The sequence below is a fragment of the Centroberyx gerrardi genome, chromosome 5 (assembly GCF_048128805.1).
Source record: "Centroberyx gerrardi isolate f3 chromosome 5, fCenGer3.hap1.cur.20231027, whole genome shotgun sequence".
NCBI classification, from domain to species: domain Eukaryota; kingdom Metazoa; phylum Chordata; class Actinopteri; order Beryciformes; family Berycidae; genus Centroberyx; species Centroberyx gerrardi.
In genome coordinates this window covers 24,608,689-24,635,916 of record NC_136001.1, presented here as the reverse complement: position 1 = coordinate 24,635,916, position 27,228 = coordinate 24,608,689, and the positions used below count along the sequence as shown (strand labels likewise).

The window sequence follows — 27,228 nt, the reverse complement described above, 5'->3', positions numbered from 1 at the left end:
TCCTCTCTACCAGTTCAATAAATAACCATTCCCAAAAATGTCTGCTTTACTCACAGGTCCATTTCCCCTGCAATCCGACAGAGAGGACTCCCCAGGGAGAAGGGAATGAGTCAAGGCCCACAGGCTCCTTTCCAATATACGGGGAGGAGTTGCAGAAGTACCAGCAGCATCGCCTTCATGACTCACCACAATCCCAAATATTTCTCCACCTTACCTAAGACTTGCCCAGATGCCTGCGGGTATGACCCTCTCTTTGGTATGTTTCCTTTTCTGAAATTCCTATTTTTTGGTGAGGCCCTACACTTATAAATTTTATGTATTATAACATATTATATTTGATGTGTGTGTTAGTTTTTCATTACATTACATCATATACATATTTAATGTTTGCGTGTGTAAGAGACATTAGCTTTGTGTATCGGTAATTTTGTACGTGCAAAACTAGCTTGAATGCTGAACACTGAACCAAAATGAATCATAGAAACATGCATGCTGGATGCTATGAAAGGCTAGTCTTACCTTCAGCTGATATACTTGTTGTTGCATTATACAGTCTATTCCCTCTAAATGTGTCAGTACTGTATACTGTCTGATGAAGCCCACTTTTTACAATACAGCCGCTGATCAAAAGCAGGAGAAATTCAAGGGAAGAGGTTCACTGACTGTTCCAAATCATGCATTTGTTGGTGAAAAGAAGGTCAAACAGTGGAGATAGACGCATCCTGTGGTGCGTGTGCTCTGCTATCTAATGGGTGACGACAGGTGTATGTGGTTGGTCGCAGGCCGGCGGCAGTAAAACAGACCGGGGTCATGTGGGGGTCGGGTTGGGGTCCTAACACTCTCACGGGGATCATCGCCTGACTGCTATGCATCATCTTCCAGCAGTATGGTTCACACACACACACACACACACACACACACACACACACTAGATAAAGAGAATAGAGCCTGCACACTGGGAACTCCATTCATACACCTTTATTAGACAATGTTTCAATCCAACATGGTTCTTCATCAGGATCAAAATGCTGTCTAATAAAGGTGTGTGGGCTCTGTTCTCTATTTCTACCATTACTGAAGTAGTCTAGCACTTTATTTGATGTGGGGATAGCTACTACTACTCCACCATTCACACACACACAGAGACACACATGTATACAACTTGCTTACTCTCATATTGATGGTGCAATGGGAGACTGAAAACTTATCTTAAATCATCTGTGTGCAAGAGAGACAGTCGGAGTCAGAGAACAAGGGAAAATGGCGATTTCCTTTTCTCAACCATCTGCAGTGTTTTCTATGATAGTTTTAGGGCTGGAGATGGAGAGGAGGGGGCAGACGGGGAAAACATGTCCTTGCTAGGAAATCTAGGCCCCCTGACAAGATGTGACACTGGGCGCCACACCCTGATGCGTCTAATTTAGCACAGTATTACCTCACCTCTCGTAAGGGCCTCCTCTTGCTTGGGGCCCACTTAAACTATTCCCCCTGTCCCCTCCACTGGTGACGCCCCCTGCGGCAAACATGGATCCCCAGGTTGTACATTTTCAATCCAAACCACAATTTTTTTGATCGGCTGTGAACCAATATCGACTTTAACATATTTATCTGTCTCCACTGCCAATAGAACTTTATAGCATTGACAGACGCAGAGAAACCGGTGGCAACACAAGCCAGTCACCCTACAAGGACCCGGATGGGCGATGTGCGTCTGCGGCTGTGTGTCCGAGCAGAAAGCTTCAGCTGTGGACGTTTTGCCTTGCGGGGCGGAAGGACTGACATTCACACATTAGTGTGTGACCTCCCCTGGTTGACAATGTGAGATCGAGCCACAGGCTGCAGGGGAATATGTGTTGCATTAGGATCTGCAACATGGACAGTGGTCTGACACAAAGGTACACGCACACACGCAGACTTTTAGAAACAGCTTTCGAAACCTGAGAAAGCACACATGCACGCACATTTTTAACAACTGCTTTCGAAGCCTGAAAAAGCACACGTTCTCTCTCTCTCTCTCACACACTCACACACACACACACACACACACACACACACACAGATAATGTGTCTTGATAACATTATGGATGGATGAGTGAGCAGCTCCATAGAACAGTGATTACTGGCTGCTGTGTGTGAAAGGAAATAGATTAGTCACTGTCTCAGCTCTCTCCCTTTTAATAACACAACATATAAACACTCCTTCATGCTGTCTGAATGGCATAAACAAACTCAAAATTCACTGTTAGGCTCCAAGGAAACTGCCTTCTAATGGAGAGTGCAGCACAAAATGGAAATAGTGGCGCATGTGAAGTGAGTGCCTGCATGTGAAAGCCAGAACATCACCATGCCATGAGTGTGTATGCTTTAGTTTATTAGACATTTTTTAGACAGAAAAACATTTCATGAGCCTGCAATGAATGCGTCATGAAAAAAAAAAAAAATCCATTTAGAGAGTGTTTCTTAAAAAAAGAAATAATAAAAAAAAAAAGACTGCTGCAGCCTCACCAAGGCCCTTTCAAGACATAAAATGCAGGGAGAAGAGAGGTTGAATGGAAAAATGGATCTTCCTTTGTGTGTGGTTCAGGTGTTAGTGCTGCCCTCTCCCATCACAGGTGGATTCTGGGTAGATGGGAGTTGAACCGTGCCCTTGAGCAATTCTTATGAAATCCTTTTTTTTTTTTTTTTACAGAGATATACAAACAGAAAGACAGACAGATACATGGGCAGACACACAGACAGATACACATACACACACACACACACAGACAGATATACAGCTGGCTAGTGACAGCAGTTCAGCTGTGTCCCCAGCACTCATATAAACTACCATATTGCCATTCAAAAATCCATTGTCACACAATCCGAGAACAATCAGATTTAGCAATTTGTTGATGGAAGGAGTTCTAATCCTAAATGGGTGATGGTGAAGATGGAAATGAGTTCGACATTATTTTCCCTCACTATCGACACAAGACGAGAGCGACGGCGTAATGCCCATGAGGCCCCCAACGCCTCACCTAATCCCACATAAGCACTGAAGACAAGTCGTCTGACAGCAGACAAACAGAGAGGTGTCTGCAAGAGAGAGAGAGGGGGAGAGAGAGAGAGAGAGAGAGAGAGAGGGAGAGAGAGAGAGAGAGAGAGAGAGAGAAGCAACACAGGGTCTTGTTTATTAACGGAGCTCGTGAGGCGACAAATGAAGCATGAAATGAGTATCTCACACACAACAAAACTGACGTGCCAGGTACTGTATGGTGAGAGCATGGAAAGAAAGGAGAAAGAGAGAGAGAGGGAGAGAGGGAGAGCGAGAGAGAGAGAGAGAGAGAGTATTCTCTTCCCACCATGAAACACACATAAACATACAGATAAAAAGAATCAATTTCATGGATCGTGATAGTAAACAGAATGTAGAGGCATCTGTACAGCAGACTGTGTGACCCAGTTTATGCAGGCTGTGTGCTGGTGTGTCGGACATCGCCTCAAACATTCACAGAATCAGTCGGTCCCATGATTTGAACCCCGCACTTATTGCAAATTATTGATTCATGAAACTGATGAAAAACATACTGTTCTTGTGTAATGATATTGATGGTGAACTACCACTAACACTGCACCTTGGCGAAGGCACAAAGATGGAACATGTCAGTGAGACAGTCTTTTTTTGCATTGCATTTTTCATCACTTCATGAAACCAAATTTAACATATGAAAAACAAAAGCCAAACCACCCTGGATCTTCCCGCGGAGTGGGGCAAGCCAAACGAGAGTCTCCCTTCAGGGATCAGTAGAGTCACAGAAAGTCTGTGCCGTGCTGCAATGAGACGGCCGTAAGAGGGGTGTGACACGGGGAGGCAGGACTCCGAGTGTAATGCTGCCATCTATAGGTAGAAGGAAGCTTCTGTCGGTCCCTCAGCAGACAACACACACTCTCCTTCCCCCTCATACCTGTGACCCGCGTCTGCATCTGTGACCCCTGTCACCTGGTCCCCCCATCACACTTTATATGCATGTGTGTGTCCATGCAGCCACACACACACACAAACACACGTACACACACTTACATACAACAACTCCCTCATTATAAAATTATGAACGTTACAGCCAGCCTCCAAAAAAAAAAAAAAAGTAAGATAAATCAAAGATGCAGTTGACCACACATGACCTCTAGGCCGCTGGTGATTGGCAGTCGGTTTGGCCTATTGGCACTGGCCAGCTTCTCACCTGGCATCATCCCTGCCAGCAGGTAAGGTGGCAGAGGGCATCATTCAGAGGTCCCTAACCCTGCCACTTACCTGCTATTACACACACACACACACACACACACACACACACACACACTTCAGTGAATAAACACACAATCATGTACAGAACCACAAACACAATTCCCTGAGCGAATGCACAAATACAGCATCCGCAACCTAATGTACTCTCTCTCTCTCCCCCTCTCTCTCTCAGACACACACACACACATGCACACACACAGAGAAGAAAATGAGACTGCACTACAACACCTTCCGACTCAATTAATCAAAAATAATAATCCCAACCTCTACACCTTGCCTTTACATTTCTCTATTCCCCCCCGATAGCTGACTCATCCGGCTCCATATATGAAAGCAGCTAATTATTAATTTCCCCTCCACTGTCACGACTAGCTAGGTTTGATGGATATATCCTACATGCATATCATTAGAGCTAAATTGATCACAGTGTGGCTGATGTACATTAAGCAGTGGGTAGAGAAAGCCTTCTTGGCAAATGACTGATGGCTAAATTGATGGCGGCTAAATGGAAGTTTAAGGTAGAATCACATTGTCGGTGGGAAAGGAAATTGGATGCGTTTAATTTATGCTCCCTGAATGATTCAAAGCTGAAGTTACAAGATGACAGTCGGGGAATCTAGAGATGTGTTTCATGGAACCTCGAAATGAGCGCAGTCGCAAACTAGGAAGCAGAAAAACAAAGCAGCTTGGTTGAAAGGAAAATCGAAAACAATTTGATATGTCAAAATCAAATATCCTTTTTTTTTTAGGGCTTTAACGCTGTGCCAACATATAGCACATCATTTCACTACCACAACTATCAATGTGCTGTCTTCAATAGAAATTCACCTCATAAATCCCCCTTTGTCCTAGTGGTGCAAGGGCTAGTGCCTGTCCCCAGTTAATCAAAGCTTCTGTTGACACAGGAAGTCTATGGGAGGACGCCATGATAAGGGAGAGATTGGGAGTGGTGGGGGTGGGGGGGGTGCTGATCCACTTGTACTCGCACAGCCTCTCCTCTCTTTGTGTGACAGACAAAGCCGATAGCACTCCGTCTATCTGGGGAGATAGGATCATTACACAAACAGCACCCTGCCATTATTGACACTGTGTTTGTGTGTGTGAGTGTATGAGTGACACCCAGAGAGAGGGAGGGAGCAGGGAAAGAGAGCGTGAGTTTATAAGGAACTGAGTGTGAAGGATGTCAAAGGTCAAGTGCAACTGCCTGAGTAAGCTGTTAGGAGAGCCCTACAGCTCCGGTTTGAGAGGAGCAAGTAAGCATGAGGATCAGGCACAGATGGTAAACACCACCCCATCCCACAAACAGCCCCTGTCCCGGTGGCTTGTCCACAGCTTTGTTGAGGTGAACAAGTAGTCCTGCTTTCAAGAAGTCACTCATCTGCTCCAGAAGTGCCTCACGTCACTCTCTTCCCACTGAATGATAAATGATCCTCTCACTGTAATTACTCTCTTAAAAATTGCCTTGTATCTGTCTCCTTAACTCTTGTTCCAGTTCTTTTCCTCGCACTTTATCAAGTCAAGTCAAATTTATTTGCATAGCCCTTAATCACAGTTAAAGCCTCACGGGACGTCACAGCGGCCAGTTTATGAAACAATAAATGAAAACGATGAATGAAAGCGACATCGCCTAACCCGAGACCCTCAATGAGAACCCTCAAAGGAAAACCTCCCACAGAAACCTCATTAGGGGGAAAAAAGAAACCTTGGGAAGAGCCTCAGAGAGGGATCCTCTTTCCATGACGGTCATGCGTGCAATGGGTGCTGAGAGTGGACAAACAAAGATTAAATGTTGATAACGAAATGGAACATAAACAAAATGCCACCCTGATGGAGGCCATGTAGCCGAAAACGTTTGGTGATGGATTAAAGCCCAAAGCAAAAATGTGTGTTCATGTGTACACCAATCTGCTCAACGGATAGAATTGAGTATTTGGTAAGGTTAGCTAATCACTGTGCTTTTCAATTCCCACCTGTCCCTTTGAAAACAGGCCACACACTCACCAAGAATCCAACATCTAACCCCAAATACTCCAAAACCATCCAAAGACCTGTTGCTCAATTCCCAAAGGCAGCTGCACTGACACTTTCTGGTGTAATATCACAATATCGCAATATCACACCTAGCCAGAAGCCGGCAGCACGATTGCCGACGGCAGCAAAATCCCTCTCCTCTCCCGGAAAAGCTGCTCCCAAATCCCGAGCGCAGCCTGGCAATAAAGAGCCAAAGAAATGTAGAATCCATGTTAGCCCCTACTGCCGGCGCGAGAGAAGATTCCAGGCCCTAAATACGGAATAATGAGGCATTAAAGTCTGGGGCCGGGGAGGGTAATAATAATAAGAATGGAGGAGGGGTGGGGGGTGCGGAGGGGATGACGGGATAAGGGAAAAGGGACAATGGTTCCCGAGGAAAGAAAGAGTGAGGGAAAGGGGGAGGGGGGGGGGTAGAGAGAAAGATAAGACTGTGGGCTTATCCTAGTTACTGGGGAGGGATTAAGTGATGTGCCACTTTGGTTTTTGGCGAGTGTGTGTGCACACAAGAATGCGTGCTCAGTCTTTTCAGTCGTGTGCACACCCTTTCTCTCACTCATTCATCCTCTCTCTCTCTCACACACACACACACACACACACACCCAGGCATGTGCTGAGAGGGGTTAAGGAGCTGCGTTGCCCTCTGAGCCAGTCTTACTGGGCTGTAATGACTTTAGAGGATGTCGGATTCTTTTTATCCACCAGTGTAATATAATAAAGCAGAAAGGAGGGAGATATCTTCTTCAAGCTGCCTCTATTAGGCCTCAATGGACTCTCTCTCCTCTTTTCTCTCCCTTCCTAACTTCGTCTATCCCTCCCTCCCTCTGCCCCCTGCTCCCTGACTGAACGCTGTGTGTCCTCGATAACCTTGACCTCTTTCTCCTCCTCCCTCTCCTCTCTCTCTTTCTTCACGGGGGCATTGCCATTATTTGGCCCACGGCTTTCCCACTTGCTCCCCTTTCTTCCTCGGCTCCTCTCCTCTCTCCGGTGTCAGCCATGACAGTGCAGCATGGGCTCCTTGAGCAGTGCTTCAGCTTTTGTGCTTTCTCCTGAGTTTCACTCCAGAGACACGGGTCGGCTCCCCTGCTGCTTCAGGCCCCTCTTGTTATCTCTCCTCTCTCTCTAGAGTCCTGCTGCCCTTTAGGGTTTCCTCCTTCTCTGTCTGGCTTTCTGTCTGTGGACACTGGAAGAGACATAAAGATGGAGTGGTTCACCCTAGGGGTCAAGCGGAGATAGCACGTGCAATTAAAGTAAAAATCCATCCTAAAACATTTAAACACGGTTAAAAACAGCTATTAGTGATGTACCTTGCATTTCTGGGTGCATTTTGTTGTTTGGTGGTGTTTTGGGCAGTTAACTGGCCAAATGTAGACGATGTAACGTCACATGGACATATTTTTCAGCTGTCTAAAACATCAACTGTAAATGTCAGGTTTTGGTGTCAGACCCTCTGAATTAAAGTGCTGCTTTCCAGACTCACCATGTTGCACTGCCATTCAACAATCATACAGGGAGAAATCCATCGTAGAAGAGGCAGAGAGACCAGTTTCTCCACAAACAGTAGCCTCAATAGACCAAAATGTAATGCAGTGGCAAATCTCACTTTCTCTTGACTGGAAAAACGTTCTCCTTTGCTGCTACTATGCTATCGCTATCGCTCTCTCCACCTAAACATATAACCGAGAGCTGAATGCAACAAGTTCAGTTTGTTAGGTAGGAAATCTCTAACTGAAATAGAAGTAGACGAAGGAAGAGTGGGTAACAAAAAGACAAATTACAACACTTCACAATCAACTTCCTTTATTTATTCTTTAAGTTTACATACAGTACAACAAACACTTAAAAGTTCCTTCCCCTTCTTCCTGTTGTGAAGACAGATATGGTTGTTTGATTGGCGTTTACATCCAGACTGTAGTTTCTGGCAGGCTGCTGTCGAGATGTAGGCATTATAAGTGCTAAGTGGTATTTATTGCAGTCCTGTGGTTTTGTATTATATGAAATTGCAGTAGATATATTTTTTACAGTATAGTTTGAACTACTTTTTAACTAAAGTACTAAAGTAACTTTAGTTGACTAGACTATCTTTCTCTTGAGGGTACCTCTGCTGCAGTTCAACTTATTGGACTGTATAGTAACTAGTAGCTTGCAGTCATAACACATTGTAACTCATATGTGCATTAAAAGTAAATTATGACATCATGACTGCATCAAAAAATGTCTTCAAGCACTTTAATGCCTTTTAACACCAAGACTGACGTTGTCATTGGAGGTTTTCAACTGGCAATGACATGCAACCCATACCTGCCTTTCAACAGCAAACTAGATCTGACAAGGTGTTTTGGAATATGTGTATGAATGTACATGTTTCATATTTTGAATGCAAGTTGCTGCAGTAGTGCAATAGTGTATTTAGAGTTGTCGGAACATTTTAGTGCTTCAAATGACTTCTGGGAGTTTGGATGAGAAATGAATGCCTGAGTTGACAGTGACCTAGAATCAAGGGGAGTCTAGAGTCAGTGGTATGCTGGGAGTTTTGCGGGGAGAGTTTGAGACATGATTTGATCTTTCATATGTTACTTTTTACCATTACTACTTAACAGTTTCATTTCATTATGATATGGCCTCTTCAAGGACACACTGGACACAGGTCTTCTAAATGACTAACATTAAAATGAATGTAGCACTCCCCTCTTACTCTCTCCTCCTGTTTCCTCATCCTCTTCCTCCCTCCTGCTGCGGCTCCTATCGTCTCATTGGTTCAGTGAGCTGTGTGTGTGTGTGTGTGTGTGTGGCGGCGGCGGAGGGGGTCTAATTCAATTCACCAACAGCCAGTTCCAGTTCGCATTAACACAGTTTAATAAAAGACTATTCAATTAGCCAGAGAGCTCCATCTGAGTGTGTGCTGTGTGCAGAAACAGAATGGTGACTGTCATCGATGAAGCCACACACTCCAATTAGGCTCATTGTCGACTTCTCGCATATAGGATGCCAAGTTGGCTGAGGGAAGAGAGGAGAGGAGAAGAGAGAGAGAGAAAAAAAGAGTAGCCACTGAGAGAGAGAGAGAGAGAGAGAGAGAGAGAGAGAGAGAGAGAGAGAGAGAGAGAGAGAGAGAGAGAGAGTGAAAGTGTGAGTGCAGGGCAAAAGATTACAGAGGTGGGTGAATTAAAAGGCAGCAAGGAGGTGCTTGTGCGGTTCTTGTGTGTCTGAGCATTTTTATATTTGTGTGTGTGTGATGTTACAGAAACAAGTGTCTAACTTTACTTGAACTGATCCCCGGTAAGTCCGTACAGAGGGCAGCAGTTTATCAAAGTCTAACAGCACCTCACATCTGTTGACAGCTTCGGCTGGACGGGAGAGAACAGCCGACCGACGGCGTCTCACCAGCCGAACAAAAGAGCTGCTAAAACACAGAACATTTGGCTCCACAGCTAACTGTCAAACTTGTCTCAAAATACAGAATGTCTGATGAAATGTCTGAAAGCTTTGGCAACTAGCCACGAAAGACTCGTTTCTAAAAACAATTACACTTAAGGGGGAGAAGAAAAAAGCAAGACAATTATGTTGTCCCCCCCCCCCCCCCCCCCCCCCCCCCCCCCACACACACACACACACACACACACACACACACACACACACACACACACACACACCTGCTTTATACCCATGTTCTGCCACCTCTACTCGCTCTGGCTCAGTAATTGTCATGGACTGGAAATCAATAGTGGTGCGTTGTGAGGCGCAAGCAGCCATTTTCTAACCTCGCACCTCGCAACTGTCTCCCCCAATCAAAGCCTCAGCGGTTTCCACGGCAACCTCAATCCCCATGTCTTTCACGGTAATAAGGCGGGAAAAGAAAGGCATGGCGCCAGAGGTGTGGGGTTGAAACGCAGCCGCAGGAGGAGAAGGGAGCGGGGAAAAAACATAAATCGGGTTCTTGAGAAGTCCTGGATAAAGAAATATTTCATGCGCTGAGAGTTTCAGTTGTGAGACGCGTTTGGTGAAGAAGACTCCTTTGGGTCTAAACAACCTTCCTTAATACTGGACATCAACCCTCCATCAAGATTGTGTTTATCTCATTCTGCCACCAAACCACATTCAAAACATTTCATAAAGCCCAGTCTCACGTTTTTTTCACCCATTGTGCTCTCTTATCCGATATATTGGCAAAATATCCCTGATATTTCTGTAATTCAGCCAATTTAATTAAAGAGGGTGGGTTTCTAATAAAAGCCAAATGGCAGATAGCACTGCCTGGGCTTTTCAGGGGCTTGTTTAATCAGAGAGTTGTTGAATGGGAGAAGGCAATAACAGAGTGAATAGAGGCTGGTATTTGTGGAGAAATGTCAGGGAGAGAGAAGGGATATGAGAGGGACCCAGTCACCGGCTGAACCCTCTAATATGGTGCTGGCTTTAATATAGGTAATATGTGCGTCACGTCTGTTGGGTTAGAGCTAACTAATCCCTGGTGTGGAAGCGGGGTTGTGGTCAGAAGTATTCAGACTCACAGACAGACGGACTGACAGTCACACACACGACCACTCTCTAGTGTTGGGTCGTTGGTTGAGCCGGCTCTTTAAGGTGAACGATAGGAGCTGGCTCATGTATCTGAAGAGCCAGTGATTCTTTTGTTGCTGTCTCTTATAGCTTACGAACCCATGATGGCCAACTTGTTTGGTTACAAAGTTTTGAAGTCAATTCTAGCAAGAATGGAAGAGTGTCTCCCTCTGGTGTGCGTGTGTGTGTGTGTGTGTATCATAGACGGTAAAGGTGTGTATGCAGCGGAGAGCCTGACGGAGGGTCTGACTGCTGCACTGAACAAAAGAAGTTTGCAGCAAAAATCCTCTTTTCATATAGTCTGTTCTATAAATTAAACTGCAATATAATTCTCTGTATAATATTATTAATGATTAAATAGGCATATTATTCAGGCTAATTAATTTTGTTATACAACTGGGATTCTTATTCTTGCCATATACCAGAAAAAAGTGGCACCACCCAATAATTCTTTTTGATGCATATTGTGTTCTACTTTTATGATTGTTATTTTATTTAAAGGTTCAGTGGTTGACTAGACCACCCACACACACACACACACACACACACACACACACACACACACACACACACAAAGAAACATACTCCAAATTGCCAACATACTCCCAATTCCATATACAACACAAAGAGACTCTTTCCATCTATTTCTGTATCTCTCTCTCACCTGCTCACCCTTTTCTCCCTCTGTCAGTATTTTCTCTCTCTCTCAGTATTTCACATGTTGGTCAGTGGCTCAGCTCTGTGTTTGTGTGTGTGTGTGTGTGTGTGTGTGTTATGTCATCTAATCAATGCCATGGTGGCAAACAGGAGTCAAACTGTGATCAATAGATCACTCCTCACAGCTATCATTAACAACTACACTCGACTAAAAATCACGCTGACCGCCACTTGTGTGTGTCCAGGAAGGAGTATGTGTACACATATTATAGGTTCGTTAACATTCTGTGTGTGTCGGCTGTGTGTATGTGTATGCGATATTTGTGTATGTGTGTGTGTGTGCGATAATAAGCCTCTGTCATTCCGAGGGTGGCCAAGCATGTCCATATATAAGTGGAAATGTGCCTTAACGGAGTCACTCACTCACTCACTCACTCGCACACACACACACACACACACACACACACACACACACACACAGAGGGGGTTAAGTGTGTGAGTACTGAGTAGGGCTGTGAGCTGTAGCTCTGTGTGCTGACCTTCAGGGTTATCTAGAAGGTTCCTCCACACCTTGCCGCTAGCGCCAACCCTTGCTGTCGCCATGGCAACACAGCTAGCAGGGACAATAGGTGGCCGGTCCGGTGTGTTGTTCATGGGCACGCGTACACGCAAACACCTTCATGTGAGGACACACACACACAGGTTCACCACAGTGGGAAAACAGACAAGACAGACACACACACACACACACACACACACTTCTCTTCACTGTACATCTGTCCTCCACTTCATTTATCCCTCATTTCCCTCGCTCTCTCTTCCCTTCTCTCTTAATGAAACCATGAACACGGCACGCAATCACGCCCCGGGGCCTGCTGAGCATTGTAGGAAGGGTGCATACGACCCCATTCTCTGTAGTGGGAGCGTTATTAGCGCGCCGTGACAAGAGACAGCCATCCGCCACCGGACACATGCACACACACACACGCGCACACACACAAGACACAAAGACACACAATCTGCGGTCTCATCACCACCGGATCACTGGGATTTATTTCAGCGACGGCAAGGGTGTGCCGGCGCAACTTGACAATAAATCAACACATCATACACTCTCGAGTGACAAGTCAAGATAATACACTCCAAAAAACAAGACGGATGGTGGGTGGGGAAGGTGGGTGGGGAAGGGGGGGGGGGGGGGGGGGTTGTGTGTGTTCAGTGATGGTGGATAAATAAATGGATGGACGGATAGGAGAGGGACAGAGGGAGGCAAGAAATGGACGGATGTGACATCCTCTCTCCTCCTTCCCTTCTTCTCTTCCTGCCCTGTTTCTTTGGGTTTCTCAGCCGTGGTTGGTCAGTATGGTCTGTAAGAGAGGGAGAGAGACAAGAGGGAAGAAAGGTCGTCAAATTCTAAATTCATATCAACTAGAACCCAAAGGACTCTGCAATTCACAGAAAACAGGTTGCATCATCAGAAATGGGCTGTACCGCACAAAAATACAGATGCAGAATCATGCTGAAAATTGCTCTGCAACTCCCTATGACCGCTGCTAGATATCAGTAAGGGACAGCTGAGCCGCTCAACAGTTTAGTAATATTTCTGCAGCAAGGAGAGTGCAGTCTTATGCCCAAACACTGTGGCGTCTCAAGAGAGAAAAGTGAGCGGACTCACTGCATGTAAGTCGTAGTGTCCCCAGTATAACAGGCTACATTCAGTGTTGTGTTGTATTGACTGTACAAATTTTGATATCAGTGTAGCCCATCTTCACGCACACACCTCTGTGTGTGTGCATGTGCACATGTGCAGGTGTGTGAATGTAATACGACTTATTTTTACTCAGTTAAGTCAATAAAATAGCAAATTATTGTTGTTTCTTTATGTGGGTGGGGTCGTGGAATGAGGCAGAAAATGCAGAATTTGAAAAATTGAAAAGTTTAGTTGTTTTTTTTTTTTACTTGTATACAGTGTGTACACATACACTGACCTGCACACACACACACACACACACACAGAGGAACTATTGCCTGTTTGGAGTGTTGAGTGCGACCCTTGTTGTAGAAAGGGTGACCTTTGCCCTGGAAATGTTTGGCCTGTGGCAAATACAGCTGGCCTACAACTGTCGGTGGCAACACAGAGACAACGAGACAACTGCTAAGGAGTAGGACACACAGATGCACACACACACACACACAGGCACACTTTCCAGCACATATTCATGTTCTAACGCATACACCAGTAGCTGTGGGGAAAGGCTGAAGTTAACAGATTATTGCCAGAATACTTTGGCCAGACTCTTATGACCAGACCTGAGTGAATTCTCGTGGATTTGCTGTGCAACGGTTTACTGTGATAACAGGATACTGTCTAGTGCAACAGACCGAGTAATCATTCAAACCCTGTCCTCTTATCCCCTCAGGAAAATGAAACCCTAGAGCAAGGCACTTAAACCCCAACTACTCTAGTGGAGCCACTCAGTGTCTAACAGGACAAGACAGGTACTGAGGACCTCCCATGTCCAGAATGAATGTGTGTGTGGACGTAAGGAGGGAGCTGAATCTTCGTGGCCAAACCTTTGCCTAAGTGCCAGCATGATTCAATATTTGGTGTCTCCATATCAAGGATCAAAAAATCATTATCTACACCAAGAGGAGCAAAACAAACACGAAACCAAGCAGTTTTCAGCAGGCACCAGATATCTAACCCACGCACAACTAGTAGGATATTAATGGGAGGAATGTCGCGATCAACCCCGACAATTCTTCCAACGGAGAGTCATACCGTTTATTTATTTTGACTATGCGTCTGCCTGCTTTGTGGTGCAGAAAGTGCTTAGATTTGACTTGACTTCTAGGTGGGAATGGTATATCGATCATGATATGGTGGCGTGTGACCGCAGGCTAGCTAGGTTACGTGATACACATTGCAACAAGTTGATGGAGACAGTGACAGAGCACAGACTTTGTGTGGAGAGTTGTTTTGTGTGGTTTGGTTTCTTGGTATGCTCTAAGCACCTTTCTGCAGCTGTTGAATGTAGTTGCTCTGGCAAGTTCACCTGCTGTTTATTGGGCGTTCCAGTGCCTCAGCACGGTGGTCCCTCAGGGACGACACTGAGACCTCCAACACCGCTCTCTCTCTCCACAACAACTGAGAGGTCGGGCTGGTCGTGATGCAGCGGTCTCGTATGGGATGCTCCAGATCGACTTCTTGGCAGCACAGCACAGTGTGTTATTTACAAATGTGCTGCGGTTTCTGTCTTGCGTATTGCAGCTTTAACAAGCAACAACAACTTACTTTTCTAATGTTATTTTTAGCCCTGCGACAGCATGGGCTCTATGGATCGCTTTGTCGGTCGGTCGGTCGCTCTGTTCACCACTTTATGGTCACATGGGTGAAAGTGCGCAGCAGGGAGTTAGACTGCAGACTCTCAATCGGGAGACCAGAGTTCAATTCCTGGCAGAGACTCTTTTACAAAATTAAACGTTGCGGGGCTGTTAGACGCTTTGTCTCTTTATTGTGGTACCTCTAAATAATACACAAAAGCTCTACACAGGTGTCTATTTCACTCTATTTCATCTCTGCTTGCCCTCTCGCTCGAGACAAGTGACTGTGGGAGCAGGCACATCCAGAAAAGGCAGCACTAGCCCAGTTGGCGAGTGAGATTGGGCAGCAGATTCTCACTGCCATGCATGAATATACACCAATATTTAGTTAAGGTGTCATAGAAATTTCAGTGCTTCTCCGTCAGTTGCCTGTATTCTATTTTTTTGGTTCCACCTTAAAATCCAAGGGCTCCTCACAGCCTCAGCCTGCCTATCAAGACTCTGCACTGTTGCCATAGTGCCAACGCTCAAAGTGTTACAGACAGGCAGGCAGCTCTAGTAGAATAGGATGATGAAGGGACTATGGACGAAGAGAGGGAGAAAGGGGTGGTAGTAGTAGAGGAGGAAGAAGAAGGAAGAAGGAGGAGGAGGAGGAGGAGTAGGAAGAGGAGGAGGGGGAGAAAGAGGAGGAGGAGGCTCCACTAATTAATTAATTCACAATTCTCTTAATTTGAAAGCAATGGGTGGGGGCGTACTTGAATAAAATGTGAAATAATACAAGAAGAATACGAGAACAAACTTGTGATTTTTTCATACATTTTTGTATGCATAAAATTTAAAAGCATGATTTAGCTTGTTAAACTTGAACATTATATTACTTATATACTGAGCTAGTAATAATAAAATATGAAAAATACAAAAGAACACGTGATTTTCATGTATGTATCGAATTTTAGAGCATGATCTGCCTTGTTAAACTTGAATATTATATGATCTTTACTAGTAATAATTTGACCAGGCTAGTTGAAATTTTACTGTACTAGCCCAGGGAGCTAGTAGCTATAGCTACTACTACTACTATAACTGAATTATAATCCCTCTCCTCTGTTTCTACCTTGTAGGCCTATATCTTCCGCTTACCTTCTATATCTATCTCTCTTACATGATCGTTCTATATGGTGACAGGAATATTGTCATGGCACTGTGGCTCTGACTTGCAATGGTTGCTTGTAATTTTGGTGATCTGGGAATTTAAGCTAATTCTACTGTTGCATTCATTGTGTGTTGTTTTGTATAAGCACATCAAAGAAACGCATGAAAAATCTACGTTTTTAGTCAATTTTGCTGGCTAAGAGTTTAAAAGGCATGATACAATTCTAGAAAAGGTACCCAACTCATATTGCATGATATAGTTCCTCAGTAAAATATGACTGCGGTTGTAAGACATTTCCCTTGCCACCTACTTGGAATGTCACAAATCCAAATCAAACACACAGCAGACAATGCCATGTGACAACTGCCAACAACTTTTCCTGACAATTTAGACTGGTTTCTTGCTGGAGACATTTCAAGACATCCAACTTGTGTGACGTGTTGTAAAAAAAAATTTAAAAAAATTGGTAATTGACATATTACTATTAAAATAACATACTGGATTTCCGCACTTATTCAGCAAATAACTTAGAAGTTTTACTCTCATTCCATCCGTCACTGTGTTAGGGTAAGTGTTAACTTTATCCATTTTGATACCTCATCTTGGAACAAAACTCTGCAAGGCAGTCTTGTAAATTTGAGGTTTTTGTACCAAAACACTTTTGAAATGACTTTGGCAAGGTTTTAAAATGAAGATTGTTAATGACTGTCTGACTGTTCATGTGGCATATGAAATGCTCATAGCTGTAAGTAAGCCCATTATTAAGTAAAGCTAGGCACCTCACGTGTCAATACAGATACAAACATACAGACACAGACACACAATAACACACACACACACATACAGGCACAGAAACACACACAAACATACACATAGACACAGGCAGAAAAACACACTCTCTCTCACACACACACACACACACACACACACAGACACGGGGCGACCCAGGGTTAGTGAAGCATTAGCGAGTGTGTGCTGGGTGGGCTAGTTGGCATGCTAACTACCTCGGTGCTATGCTGGCAGGCAGATAGGCAGGCGGCAGGCTGGCAGGTTAGCTGTTCGCTTGCCAAGTGCATCCGAGGGCATCGCGGCCTGTGCCATTGAATTGGAGATGAGCGGCAAATGTGACAAGGGGATTTAGCTTTGGTGTTCCGCTCACGTCCCGAGATATAAAGAGGAACAGCGTGTGTCTGCATGTGTGCATGAAAACACACTGTGTGTCTGTGTGCAAGTGGCTCTGTTTGTGTGTGGGAGAGTGTACGCTTGCATGAACGCTTACTTGTGTGTGTGTGTGTGTGTGTGCGCGTGTGTGTGCGGTGGCAGGGTGTGCTGGCATTACCGGTCTCATATGCAGCAGTGTGATGGGACACTATGCCTCATGCATAGTGTATGAAGTACAGCCCAAATCCCAAACTGACCCCTAGCACCTTCAACAGTACACTCTTAGCTCAATTTGGTGCCCCAGGCTAGAATTTGGACTGGCGCCACCTACACTTGGTTAATTTAAAGACAGAAAGAGCTTTTTATGCACTACACCTTGGGTGGGGAGGGCAGCCAGAGTTTCCAGCTCAAGGGCCACATTGGGACACAGAAACGAGATCGACAGCCATATACAGAGAGGCCTATGGACATAAATGCAGCAAAGCAAAGTCAGGCAGATGGTAATTTCTTGTGCGGTACAGTTTAGAAGCTTTGTGAACTGGATAAGCAGTTTTTTATTTATTAATTAGCATATTAGTTAGCATAATGCCTGCCCTGTTTGTGTTTATTGGATAGGTCTGAGCAATATGGTATCACATGCAGACTTCATATGAGATCTGTAATTTTATTATGTGGTCTTGTAAAGTGTATGTAAAGTCAGTGATAAACATGATCTGTCGTTCTTTCGTCTGCTCTCTGTCCTGACTCTATTAGTTGGAATTAATTTTTACACTCCGTTAGTGCAAGAAGAGGGAAGTTGAACCACCAGCTTCACTTCATTACCATTACCTCTTACTAAATGAGTTGGAGAAGCGTCATTTGTGATTACGCTTTATATACACGAAATCACAGATTCACACACAGACACACACGTCACACAGACACACACACACAAACAGGCTTTCTTCCACCTGCCAGTTTCTGTCCAATTAGTGAGCGGTGTGAGGAGTTTATAGGTTGTTGTGTTCGTTGGCTAGATATCAACTTTGAACTGCAGCAGTGTAAAAGCAACAGTGTACACACACTGGGTATGTCCACACTTCCACAGTCAAAGGCTAATGGGTAACATACAGACAACAGAACCACATGTAAGCACACATCTGCACCACATGCAAGCGAACACACACATATACAAAGACACACACACACACACACACACACAGTTGACTGACTCACTTGCCTTTTCTCTGTGAAAAACAAAAATAATAGGAGGGTAGAAAATCAATAACTGTCTTCTCGGCTCAGTGCTAACAGCACTCAGCACTCCCTCTCTCTCTTCCTCTCTCTCTCTCTCTCTGGAGGGACGGAGACAGTTTCCAGGGAAGATTGTCACTCACCCACTTACTGAGTGGCCGTGGCTATGGCCGCTTGATAAACACTCAGCCATTCACTGATTACACAGTTAGTAAGACAGTCAGACAGTCAATTAGTCAGTCAGTGAGTGAGGAAGATGCTTAGTCAGTCAGTCAGTCAGTCAGTCGGTGAGTCAGTCGGTGAGTTATTTGGTTGGTTGGTCGGTTGCTTGCATTTGACCATTTAGAATCATTCATCAGCCAGACAGTCGGTAAATCATTCAGTCGGTCGGTCGGTCAGTCAGTCAGTGGGTCAGTCAGTCAGTTGGCCAGTCAGTCAGTTGGCCAGTCAGTCAGTTGATTGGGTGCACTTGGATACTCAGTCAGTCAGTCAGCGAATCAGTCATCAGCTATTAAATAGTTGAAGAAGACAGTCGTTAATCAAATGTATTAAATACAGTTGCTGAAGTGATTTGATGAAAAGTCATTTGATGACTGGGTTGATATGAAGAGGTGTAATCAAGCTGTAAACATTAAAGGGAGGGAGGGGTGGGGGGCTATACTAGAGTGCGTATTTTAATACTCTGAGATATAAAGAAGTAAGTAACTGAAATGTGTAGTCATTGCCATTTTGCTATAGTTCCTACCCAGGAAAATCACCCCTGTAGACTGAAAAATCAGATGTGTTTCATATACAACAGTTAATGACATAAAATTACTGATCGTGAAATGAAGTGAAAAATACTCCCACTTTAAAAAAAAAATGTGACCAGGCAGGTTAAGGTAAATTATGATGATGCTGGTAATGATATGATGAGAATGACAATTCTGTTCAAACCTGTAAGAGTAAAGAAACACCTCCGTCTTCACCTAGTGAGTCCTTCTGTCACAATTTGCCCAGGCACCTTGTCTTTACCCAAATGAACTAAGACACATGATAGCTCGAAACCAGCATGGAGAATTGATCACATATTACAGAGATGGCGGTCAATGGGGTGTAGCATGGACGAGACGTTTAGCTGGATGCTGATGGAGGGAAATATGGATTTGAGAGAAGGAGGGAGGGAGGTGGAGAGAGAGAGAGAGAGAGAGAGAGAGAGAGAGAGAGAGAGAGAGAGACTGCTAGAGTGAGGACTAGGAGAAGGGACATGAGAGAGAATAGCTAATCTTTATGTGGCATGTGCCTTCACTAGGTGGTCGCCTTGGAGATGATGGATGTGAAGAAGAGGTGGGATGGAAGGAGGGAGAGAGAGAGAGAGAAAGAGACAGAGGGAAATATGTGAGCTAGCACGTGTGTGTGTTTGTGTGTGTGAGGCCATGATGGCCATGATGCATATGCTGATGCAAATACATGTGTGTCTGTTTTAGTGCATGCGTGTACTTTGTGTGTGTGTGCTTGTGTGTAGCCACGTGTATGCATGTACATGAGATACATAAGAGTGTCCACTTGCATGCATGCGTGTGTGTGTGTGTATGTGTATGTGTGTGTGTGTGGTGGCATGTGTGCATGGCCATGCACAAGAAGAGACTGCATGCTTGGGTTTATGAGTGTGTGTGTGTGTGTGTGTGTGTGTGTGTGTGTGTGTAGCAGTGTGCTGCAGGACCAGAGCAATGCTGAATAGAGTGGCTCTGTTATCAGATTAGAGTTAGCAGGCAGGCCAGGGCTCACAGTGGGGCTCACACACACACACACACGCACACAAATATTAATTTCTCATCCCTCCTTTCTCTTTCCTTATTCCTCTCCATTTTACAATCCTCAAATCTGACATGTTTTTTGTCTCAGTCTCTTCCTTCTCTCCCCCAGTTCTTCCATCCCTGTCTCTCCCTCTCTTTTATAGTACTGATTGACAGAGCCCCCTCCTCTCCTCTCTTCCTGCTTTCTCCTTCCTTCAATATTTTCTGCCATTCCCTCATCCCTCCCACTGACAGAACCTCTCTCCTCTTCTCTTCTCTTTCTTCCTCCTCTCTACATTTCTTCCATCTCCACTCATCCCTATCTCTCTCTCTCTCTCTCTCTCTCTCTCTCTCTGCCTTTCAGCATTCTATTAACCCTTCCACAGTGACAGACACTCCTAAGCCTCTTTCTCCCTCCTTTTCCTCTCTTTCATCACCCTCTCCATCCACTCCCCCCTTGATGGGCAGCCTCTATCTCTCTTTCATCCCTGCTACAAAGCCTCATCCCTTGTTTTTTTTTTTTTCTTTTTAGCTGGAAATGATAGAATTCCCCCTCTTCCTATCAATCACCTTCTTCGTCTGGACGAAGCTGGGGAAAATGTTGGGTAAAAAAGCCATTCAGCTCATTTTAAGGGGAATGGAAGTCTAAACATTTTGGATGTAGTCTCAGTGGTGGCCCTACTTTTAAAAAATGGACGGCTCCCACGCAAACAAGTGTGTGGTTAGAAAATGTCAACTGAAATGTTTTGAAGAAAAGGAAATACCTCTACGCACACACACAGACAGACATGCACACATCATATACCTAGATACTGACAACCACACATATGCACACACAGTTGATGGAAGTGACGTCGAGCGCATTTAAACCCACTGGGACTCATTTGCAAACCCAGCTACTCAAAACTCCTGATTCATCTATCACACACACACACACACACACACACACACATACACACTGGATTTAGATTCGGTGGTTTTGTTGATGACCATTCACTGCCTCATCTTTCCCAGTGCTTTCTTACTAAAGCTCTGAGGGTATTCAAGATGAGAAGATGGTGGGCCAATGGAAAGGAGTGATGTTCTCGCACACACACACACACACACACATACACATACACATATATCATATTTGGTTGAATTAGGCCCACTACACCTGCAGAAGGCAGAACCTCCCCCGCTGTACCTGCTGTCAGTGCTGACATTCACCCACACTGGACTCAACACTACACTGACAGTGCATCTACATTTAGGCTTGCACTTCACAACATCTCACCCAAAAATGTTCAACCTTACCACCAGGCTTAATAACGATACTGTAAGTCAGTGAGACAGCTGACCCTTGTGGCTTGAAACAGCCCACTCAGCAGTTCAGAAATGAAACTCTATCAACAAGTCTACAGGGTCAGCTGACCCTGCTGGCTTGCAGCGAGCCCCTCAGCTGTTCAGAAACTGCAGAACATTGGAAAACTTAACTATGTGAAAGAATTACAGCAGGAGCTGGAGTTGAAAATGTCAGCTGAAATAGTTTGAGGAATGGGAAATAGCTCTACACAGACATACACACATTATAGATATAGACCTGACACAGACATATGCAGAGAGATGCAATACACATGTATACATAGATAGTTAATCTGTCCTTCTGTAACTTGAGAACTGCTTTAGCACATCTTGCTGCTTCCTCCTGGTGATGTATTTGCTCTACTAACAATATATTTTCTAAAGGTATTGGATTGTTCAACAACGGTTTGCTTTCCAAGACCAAGGTCTTCACAGCCTTGTTGCCTTTGCCCTACAATATCCCTATATCTAAGTGCTGATTGCCGAACTGTTTCTTCAGGGTTTTTGCTGCAAAGGAACATTTTTGATGGCCAACAAAGCTGTTTCTGCTAGAGCTAAAGTGAAAAAAACAAGGGACTGAGGGGGAAATACACCACTTACAATCATTTGACTCAGTTTCAAGTGAATAACACTTACCTATAATACCTGAATATCAACAGTCTGCTAAAAAATCTCTATTAGTATCTATTGGTATTATAGCTGCTTGACTATCAACAGCAGCGAGAGGAAGATGAGGAGGATGCTGATCGTGGGCACTGGCCCTCGTGACAGGTGCTACACTTCTTACTGTTGTCTTTGTACCTTAGCGTCAACTCGTCTTTCCTTTCTGCATTTGAATTCCTCTGTTAGGCTAGATGGAAGTAACTCAAGTCCCCCCTTCCCATAAAGTGTGACACGGGGACTCCACACCATTTCCTTACAAGTGAGCTAGTCATTCACTTGCTAATCAATCATTCACTCTCTGACTTCTCTACTTACATTAAAGGAATCTCATACACTATATATGTATATACCATACTATACAATAGCTGCATCGGCTGGGGCATCAGCCCAAATTGTAGACACCAAAACTTTAGTTTGCCTGGTAATATTGACCTCTCTATACACCTTACCACATCCTGCCTTTGTGCTATACCATCTTCCTAAGCTTTTGACAAGTTTCTCCTATATTGTTGGGAATACTTCTGTGTCAATGTCAGAATATTTTCCCCTTAATAGAGATGATTTTTGATTTTCATGGCCTCACTTTCATCCTAGCCCACTTGAGGATATCACTCAACTTGCCAACTTGCAGCCTTTAGTACGAGGTGTTGTTGTAGACATACTTGTCATAGCATCCATACACCCTGCTGCCTTCCCCCACCCACAACCTTCCTTGATGCCCTAATGATTGCCTCCATTGCCATGGTGAATATATGAGGGGAGATTGTGCACCCTGCCATGATACCAATTTCCAAGCGCTGCCACGCTGAGGAATACACCAGTGTTGTAGAGCATATTTGTATGTCTTGAAAATAGCCTTTAGACAGATTTCTGATGATGCTTGGTAAAAACAACACTACACATAAAAATAACACCATACACACATGGACAAACACACCTCCCCCACACACTCTTTCTTTCCAGCGACGCTCCAAATGCCCCAGTAATCAAGGCAGAAATAGAGTGGCACTTAACCAAGCATGTCAGAGGCCTACACACACGCACATACACACACATGCACATACTCAAACACACACACACACACATGCACTGAGGGTGGTCAAACACTGCGTTCAGGAGAGAGAAGGGTTCAAGTGGGTTAAGTGTGTGGAATCGAGTGGCAAGTGTTGCTCTGATGCAGTTAGCCCCTGCTGATAGAGTTTTAAATGGCACGACGCTAGCATTAGCATTCTGCAAATGGGTGCTGCTGGAGCCTTGGAGTACTGTGGAGGAGGGCGAGTGTGTGTGTGTGTGTGTGTGTGTGAGTGTGTCGGGGGGCGGGGGCCTTAAGTGGTGTTTTTAGAAGTGTTTGTTCTTGAATGTGACTTTGAGGGCGGCTGTGTTTTGTTTCACTGAGCAGGAGGTTGAAAGAGAGAAGTGACGACGAGAGGTATACACACACAAACCCTCTCACGAGCTTACACCTACACACACACACACACACACAAGCCACATATACCAGAATATAAAAACTTCCAACGACAATGACCATACAGTGGCAGGCTATAAGATATTGTCTAACGTCACACCAAAGAGAGACAAACCCCACTGACCAGAGATTCATGATAAAGCAGGGCCTTGGTGTGCTGACATTTACCCTGTATCCCTCACTCACACACACACACACACACACACACACAGAAGGTCCCATATGCATGACAATGGCCCAACCAGTGACATTGACAGGAGAGGGAGTGATAGGAGAGAGGAGGGTGCAAGGCCATATCCTGAAGTAACTGTCTTTTATGGATGGCAGAGGGCAGAATGTGTGAAAAGGACTGTGTGTGTGTGTGTGTGTGTGTGTGTGTGTGTGTGCGTGCGTCATAAAACATAAAAGAATTTCTGAGTGACATATAAGCGGGCTGTGCCACTGTAGATAGTGGGTTGGGTGGACTTCAAGAGGGAGAGTGAGAGACGGACAGAAAAAGAGAGATAGATGCTCTAGTGATGTTCAGATCAAGACACTGGCAGAAGAAAAAGACAGACAAGCAGACTGCTGGTTTCATTGGCAGATTGATTGACAAACACGGACAGGCTGACAGAGACATACAGATATATAGAAGCTGCGTGAATGAACAGTTGGAAAGGTAAGGAAGACCTACAACCTGTTCGAGCTGAACTGGGACGGAGCGGACCCCAGTCCAGGCAGGATGGATGTATAAGAGCATGCTTGCTGCTATGACTGTAATTTTGGTTACATTTTTCAACATGGCACCCCTATGTATATGAATGTTGTTTTGTTGAACAGTGAACGATGCAAAATGACTGGAAAATACAGAGAAGCCGCGTTAAAATATGCAACTGAGAGGAAAAGATTTAGGTTGTAGGCAGACAGACAGTATTAGACAGGCAACTAGAACCAGAGAAGGATAAACAACCAAAAATATTCAAGGGAAGGGTGAAACACAAGGCATCCACTTCAGACAAAGATTAATTTTGAGGGGGAAAATATAGCATTCTCTCCTTTTAATCATGCCTTCTACAGTAAAGAATGCGTCTGCTTTAGAAAATCCTTACAAACACATTCAGATAACAAAAGAACAGAGCTTTTAAGCTGTCGGGAGAAGGTTTTCACAAAGCTAAAAGCTTCGCTGCCTGTCGAGCGGTCATGTCACTGTTGCACAAAGCAGAGAAATGACTGCGTCCAAATGTTGTGTCTCTTCTCTAACTCACTAGTTATTTTATCTGCCTGTGACCAACCAATTTATTTTGCTTGTTAGTTTGAACAAAGCTGACCTCTTTCCCCTCTGTAGCGTACACTTCAAATACATTTTTAGATGCTGATGCGTTGCCGTCCTTTAGTGTAGCAGAGAGGTGGACTTTTCAAAATCACCAAGGGAAAGTATGTGAACCCTTTGCTAATCTAATGACATTGGCATTTAATAGCCATATACTGTAACTTGTAATAAAGATAAAATATGAGCTGATATGATGGACGAATATAATTATCTACTTGACAAAAATGATCAAACCTTTTGTACCACCTGTGGAACAAGCAGATGAACACCTTGTTCAGCAAAAGGTAAAATCTCCTTTATTAACAGTCATAACTTTAACAAATGTGTCCTTCAGGGGTTACATAATGTTATATTTTATAATGAAACATGATCCAATGCTCTCCCATGACTAAATCTGCACTGCAGATTGCTCCCTGTCCACCCTCAACCACCTGCGGCAATACTGAAACTTTTCCTACTTAAACTCTCATCCAAGTCCTGTACTCTGCCAAGCTGCTGGCCCTGTCAGATCCATTTATAGACAGGCAGACTGGACAGCTGCCTGCGTGTCCGGAGGGGTCCTGGGACTGCCCACTCATTCCTTTTCATTAAGGCTGACTGATCGGAAACCTCCAGGGGCAGCTCCACTCGCCTCCCTTCCCTTTTCAGCCCTCCCCCAGTCGTTTGAGTGTCACTCCAATATGCTATATTATATCCATTTTGGCAAGTGAGTTGTAACTCAGGGTTTGTTACTCAATATTCCCAGAAATTCAAATGATCGTATCCTGAAAAGGTGACAACAGTCTTAAAATAGCTAATATATCCAATGGTATACTGAGTTATACTTGCACGTCAATCTGTTTTTTAGCTGTGGGTGCTACATTTTTCAAAAGGTATAGAAGGTTTAGACTACAACAACTGACTAGATCTGCACTCCTTTGCTTAACCATGTATCTATCTTAACCCTCCATAGCTTCGTCATTCCTCCGCTATTTTCACTGATGCCAACATCCTTCTCTTTGTGCTCCATACACGACCCCGTCCAATCCATGCCGCTGGCGTTAAAGATGCTCCAAATGAAGCATGAGACCGTAGTGTAATATGGATGCAATTATCCCAACAGCTAGAGGTTTTAAAATAGAGGCTGACAGAATCACAGGGAGAGAGGTTTTAGCTCTGAAACTACAGTAGAATATTAGAGTAGGCTACTAAAGTTCACTCGCTGGATTAACAATAGAAGCGCATTGTTGCTTGACTAAATATGTGTGAAATGTCTAGGTTTCTGAAAGGGGCCTTTCTAGGAATTTGTGGGTCCAACAAAGAAAGCAGTGGCTCTGTGGATATGCAAGCATGCAAGCAGAGCACCTCTGGGTGACCATGAGAGGTAGAGCACCTGACATGTTAGCCTAGCCTAGCCAAGGCCTGACAGAGCTCCATGGCCAGCAGTGCAGATCGAAGCTAATGCACTGGCTAATGTGACAAAGTGTGCAGTGATGGGCGGTGGAAGGGGCTTTAATATGGGGAGAGGGATGGATGGAGGGAGGGAGGGAAGTGGAGGAGAAGAGATGGATGAACAGTGACAGCAGCGTGGAGATCCAAGGATGAGCATGTAATGGACAAGATTGGTGGATAGGAGAGAAATGAAGGGAAAGGGAGGGTTTTATTTTTTATTGGAGGACGGTAGTTTAATACATTGAAATATGAAGCCTTTCAAATTTGCACCTTCAAATCTTAAGTCTACAAACATTCATGTGCCTTTTTAAGTTTGAGCTCGGGATAGAGCGCTCTTCAGAAGTCTCAAAGGTCAACTCGAAAATCCAACAGTCTTCAAGAGAGTGGCGCAGGTCACTCTCGAAAAGGAAGATTTCATCTCTGTCAGATTAGCCCAATAAAGAAAGGTTAGATAGAAAAGATTCCAGCGATAAAATGTTTCAGATCAAGAGTTTGCTTCCAAAGCTAGATAGCAACCATTTGAAAAAAAATAAATAAATAAAATGCCACCACTCTTACAAAATTATTTCTGGCCGAGAAACGCTTGGATTTTTAACAAGTCATTACAGTTCAGGGCCATTGATCAGTTGTGGCCTGCGGTGCCAGACAAAGAAATCGATAACACTAATTCTTAATCTCCCTCCAAAGCATAGAGCACTGAAACGTTTGTGTTCTGGACTACTGTCTGATCGGGACCGGACCTCATTCATCAGCATCAGTCAAATCTCCTTCTTCTACCTGTTTGGGAGGTAAGAAAGACTTTGCTCTTGCTCTTCAGAGGACAGTGGAGGTTCCAAGCCTTTTCTG

The 27,228-nt window shown here is 44.4% G+C and overlaps 2 protein-coding genes across 4 annotated transcripts in view; both read right to left on the bottom strand.

The window, feature by feature from the left end:
- Positions 1-27,228, bottom strand: part of LOC139907941 (phosphatidate phosphatase LPIN2) — a 114,278-nt gene that overhangs the window by 16,648 nt on the left and 70,402 nt on the right. The window contains exon 21 of one of the 2 annotated variants that reach the window (XM_071894470.2): positions 3,789-3,800. The exons of the other annotated variant lie outside the window; for it this stretch is intronic. The gene's annotated coding sequence lies outside the window, so the exon portion shown is untranslated. Of the gene's footprint in view, positions 1-3,788; positions 3,801-27,228 lie in introns of those variants that run through there. 2 annotated transcript variants of the gene reach the window in all.
- Positions 12,542-27,228, bottom strand: part of chchd6b (coiled-coil-helix-coiled-coil-helix domain containing 6b) — a 59,146-nt gene continuing 44,459 nt past the window's right edge. For both annotated transcript variants that reach the window (XM_071894481.2, XM_078283707.1), the window contains one exon: positions 12,542-12,888. In XM_071894481.2, coding sequence (XP_071750582.2) covers positions 12,865-12,888 — 24 coding nt within the window. In that variant the 3' untranslated portion in view covers positions 12,542-12,864. The remainder of the gene's footprint in view (positions 12,889-27,228) is intronic.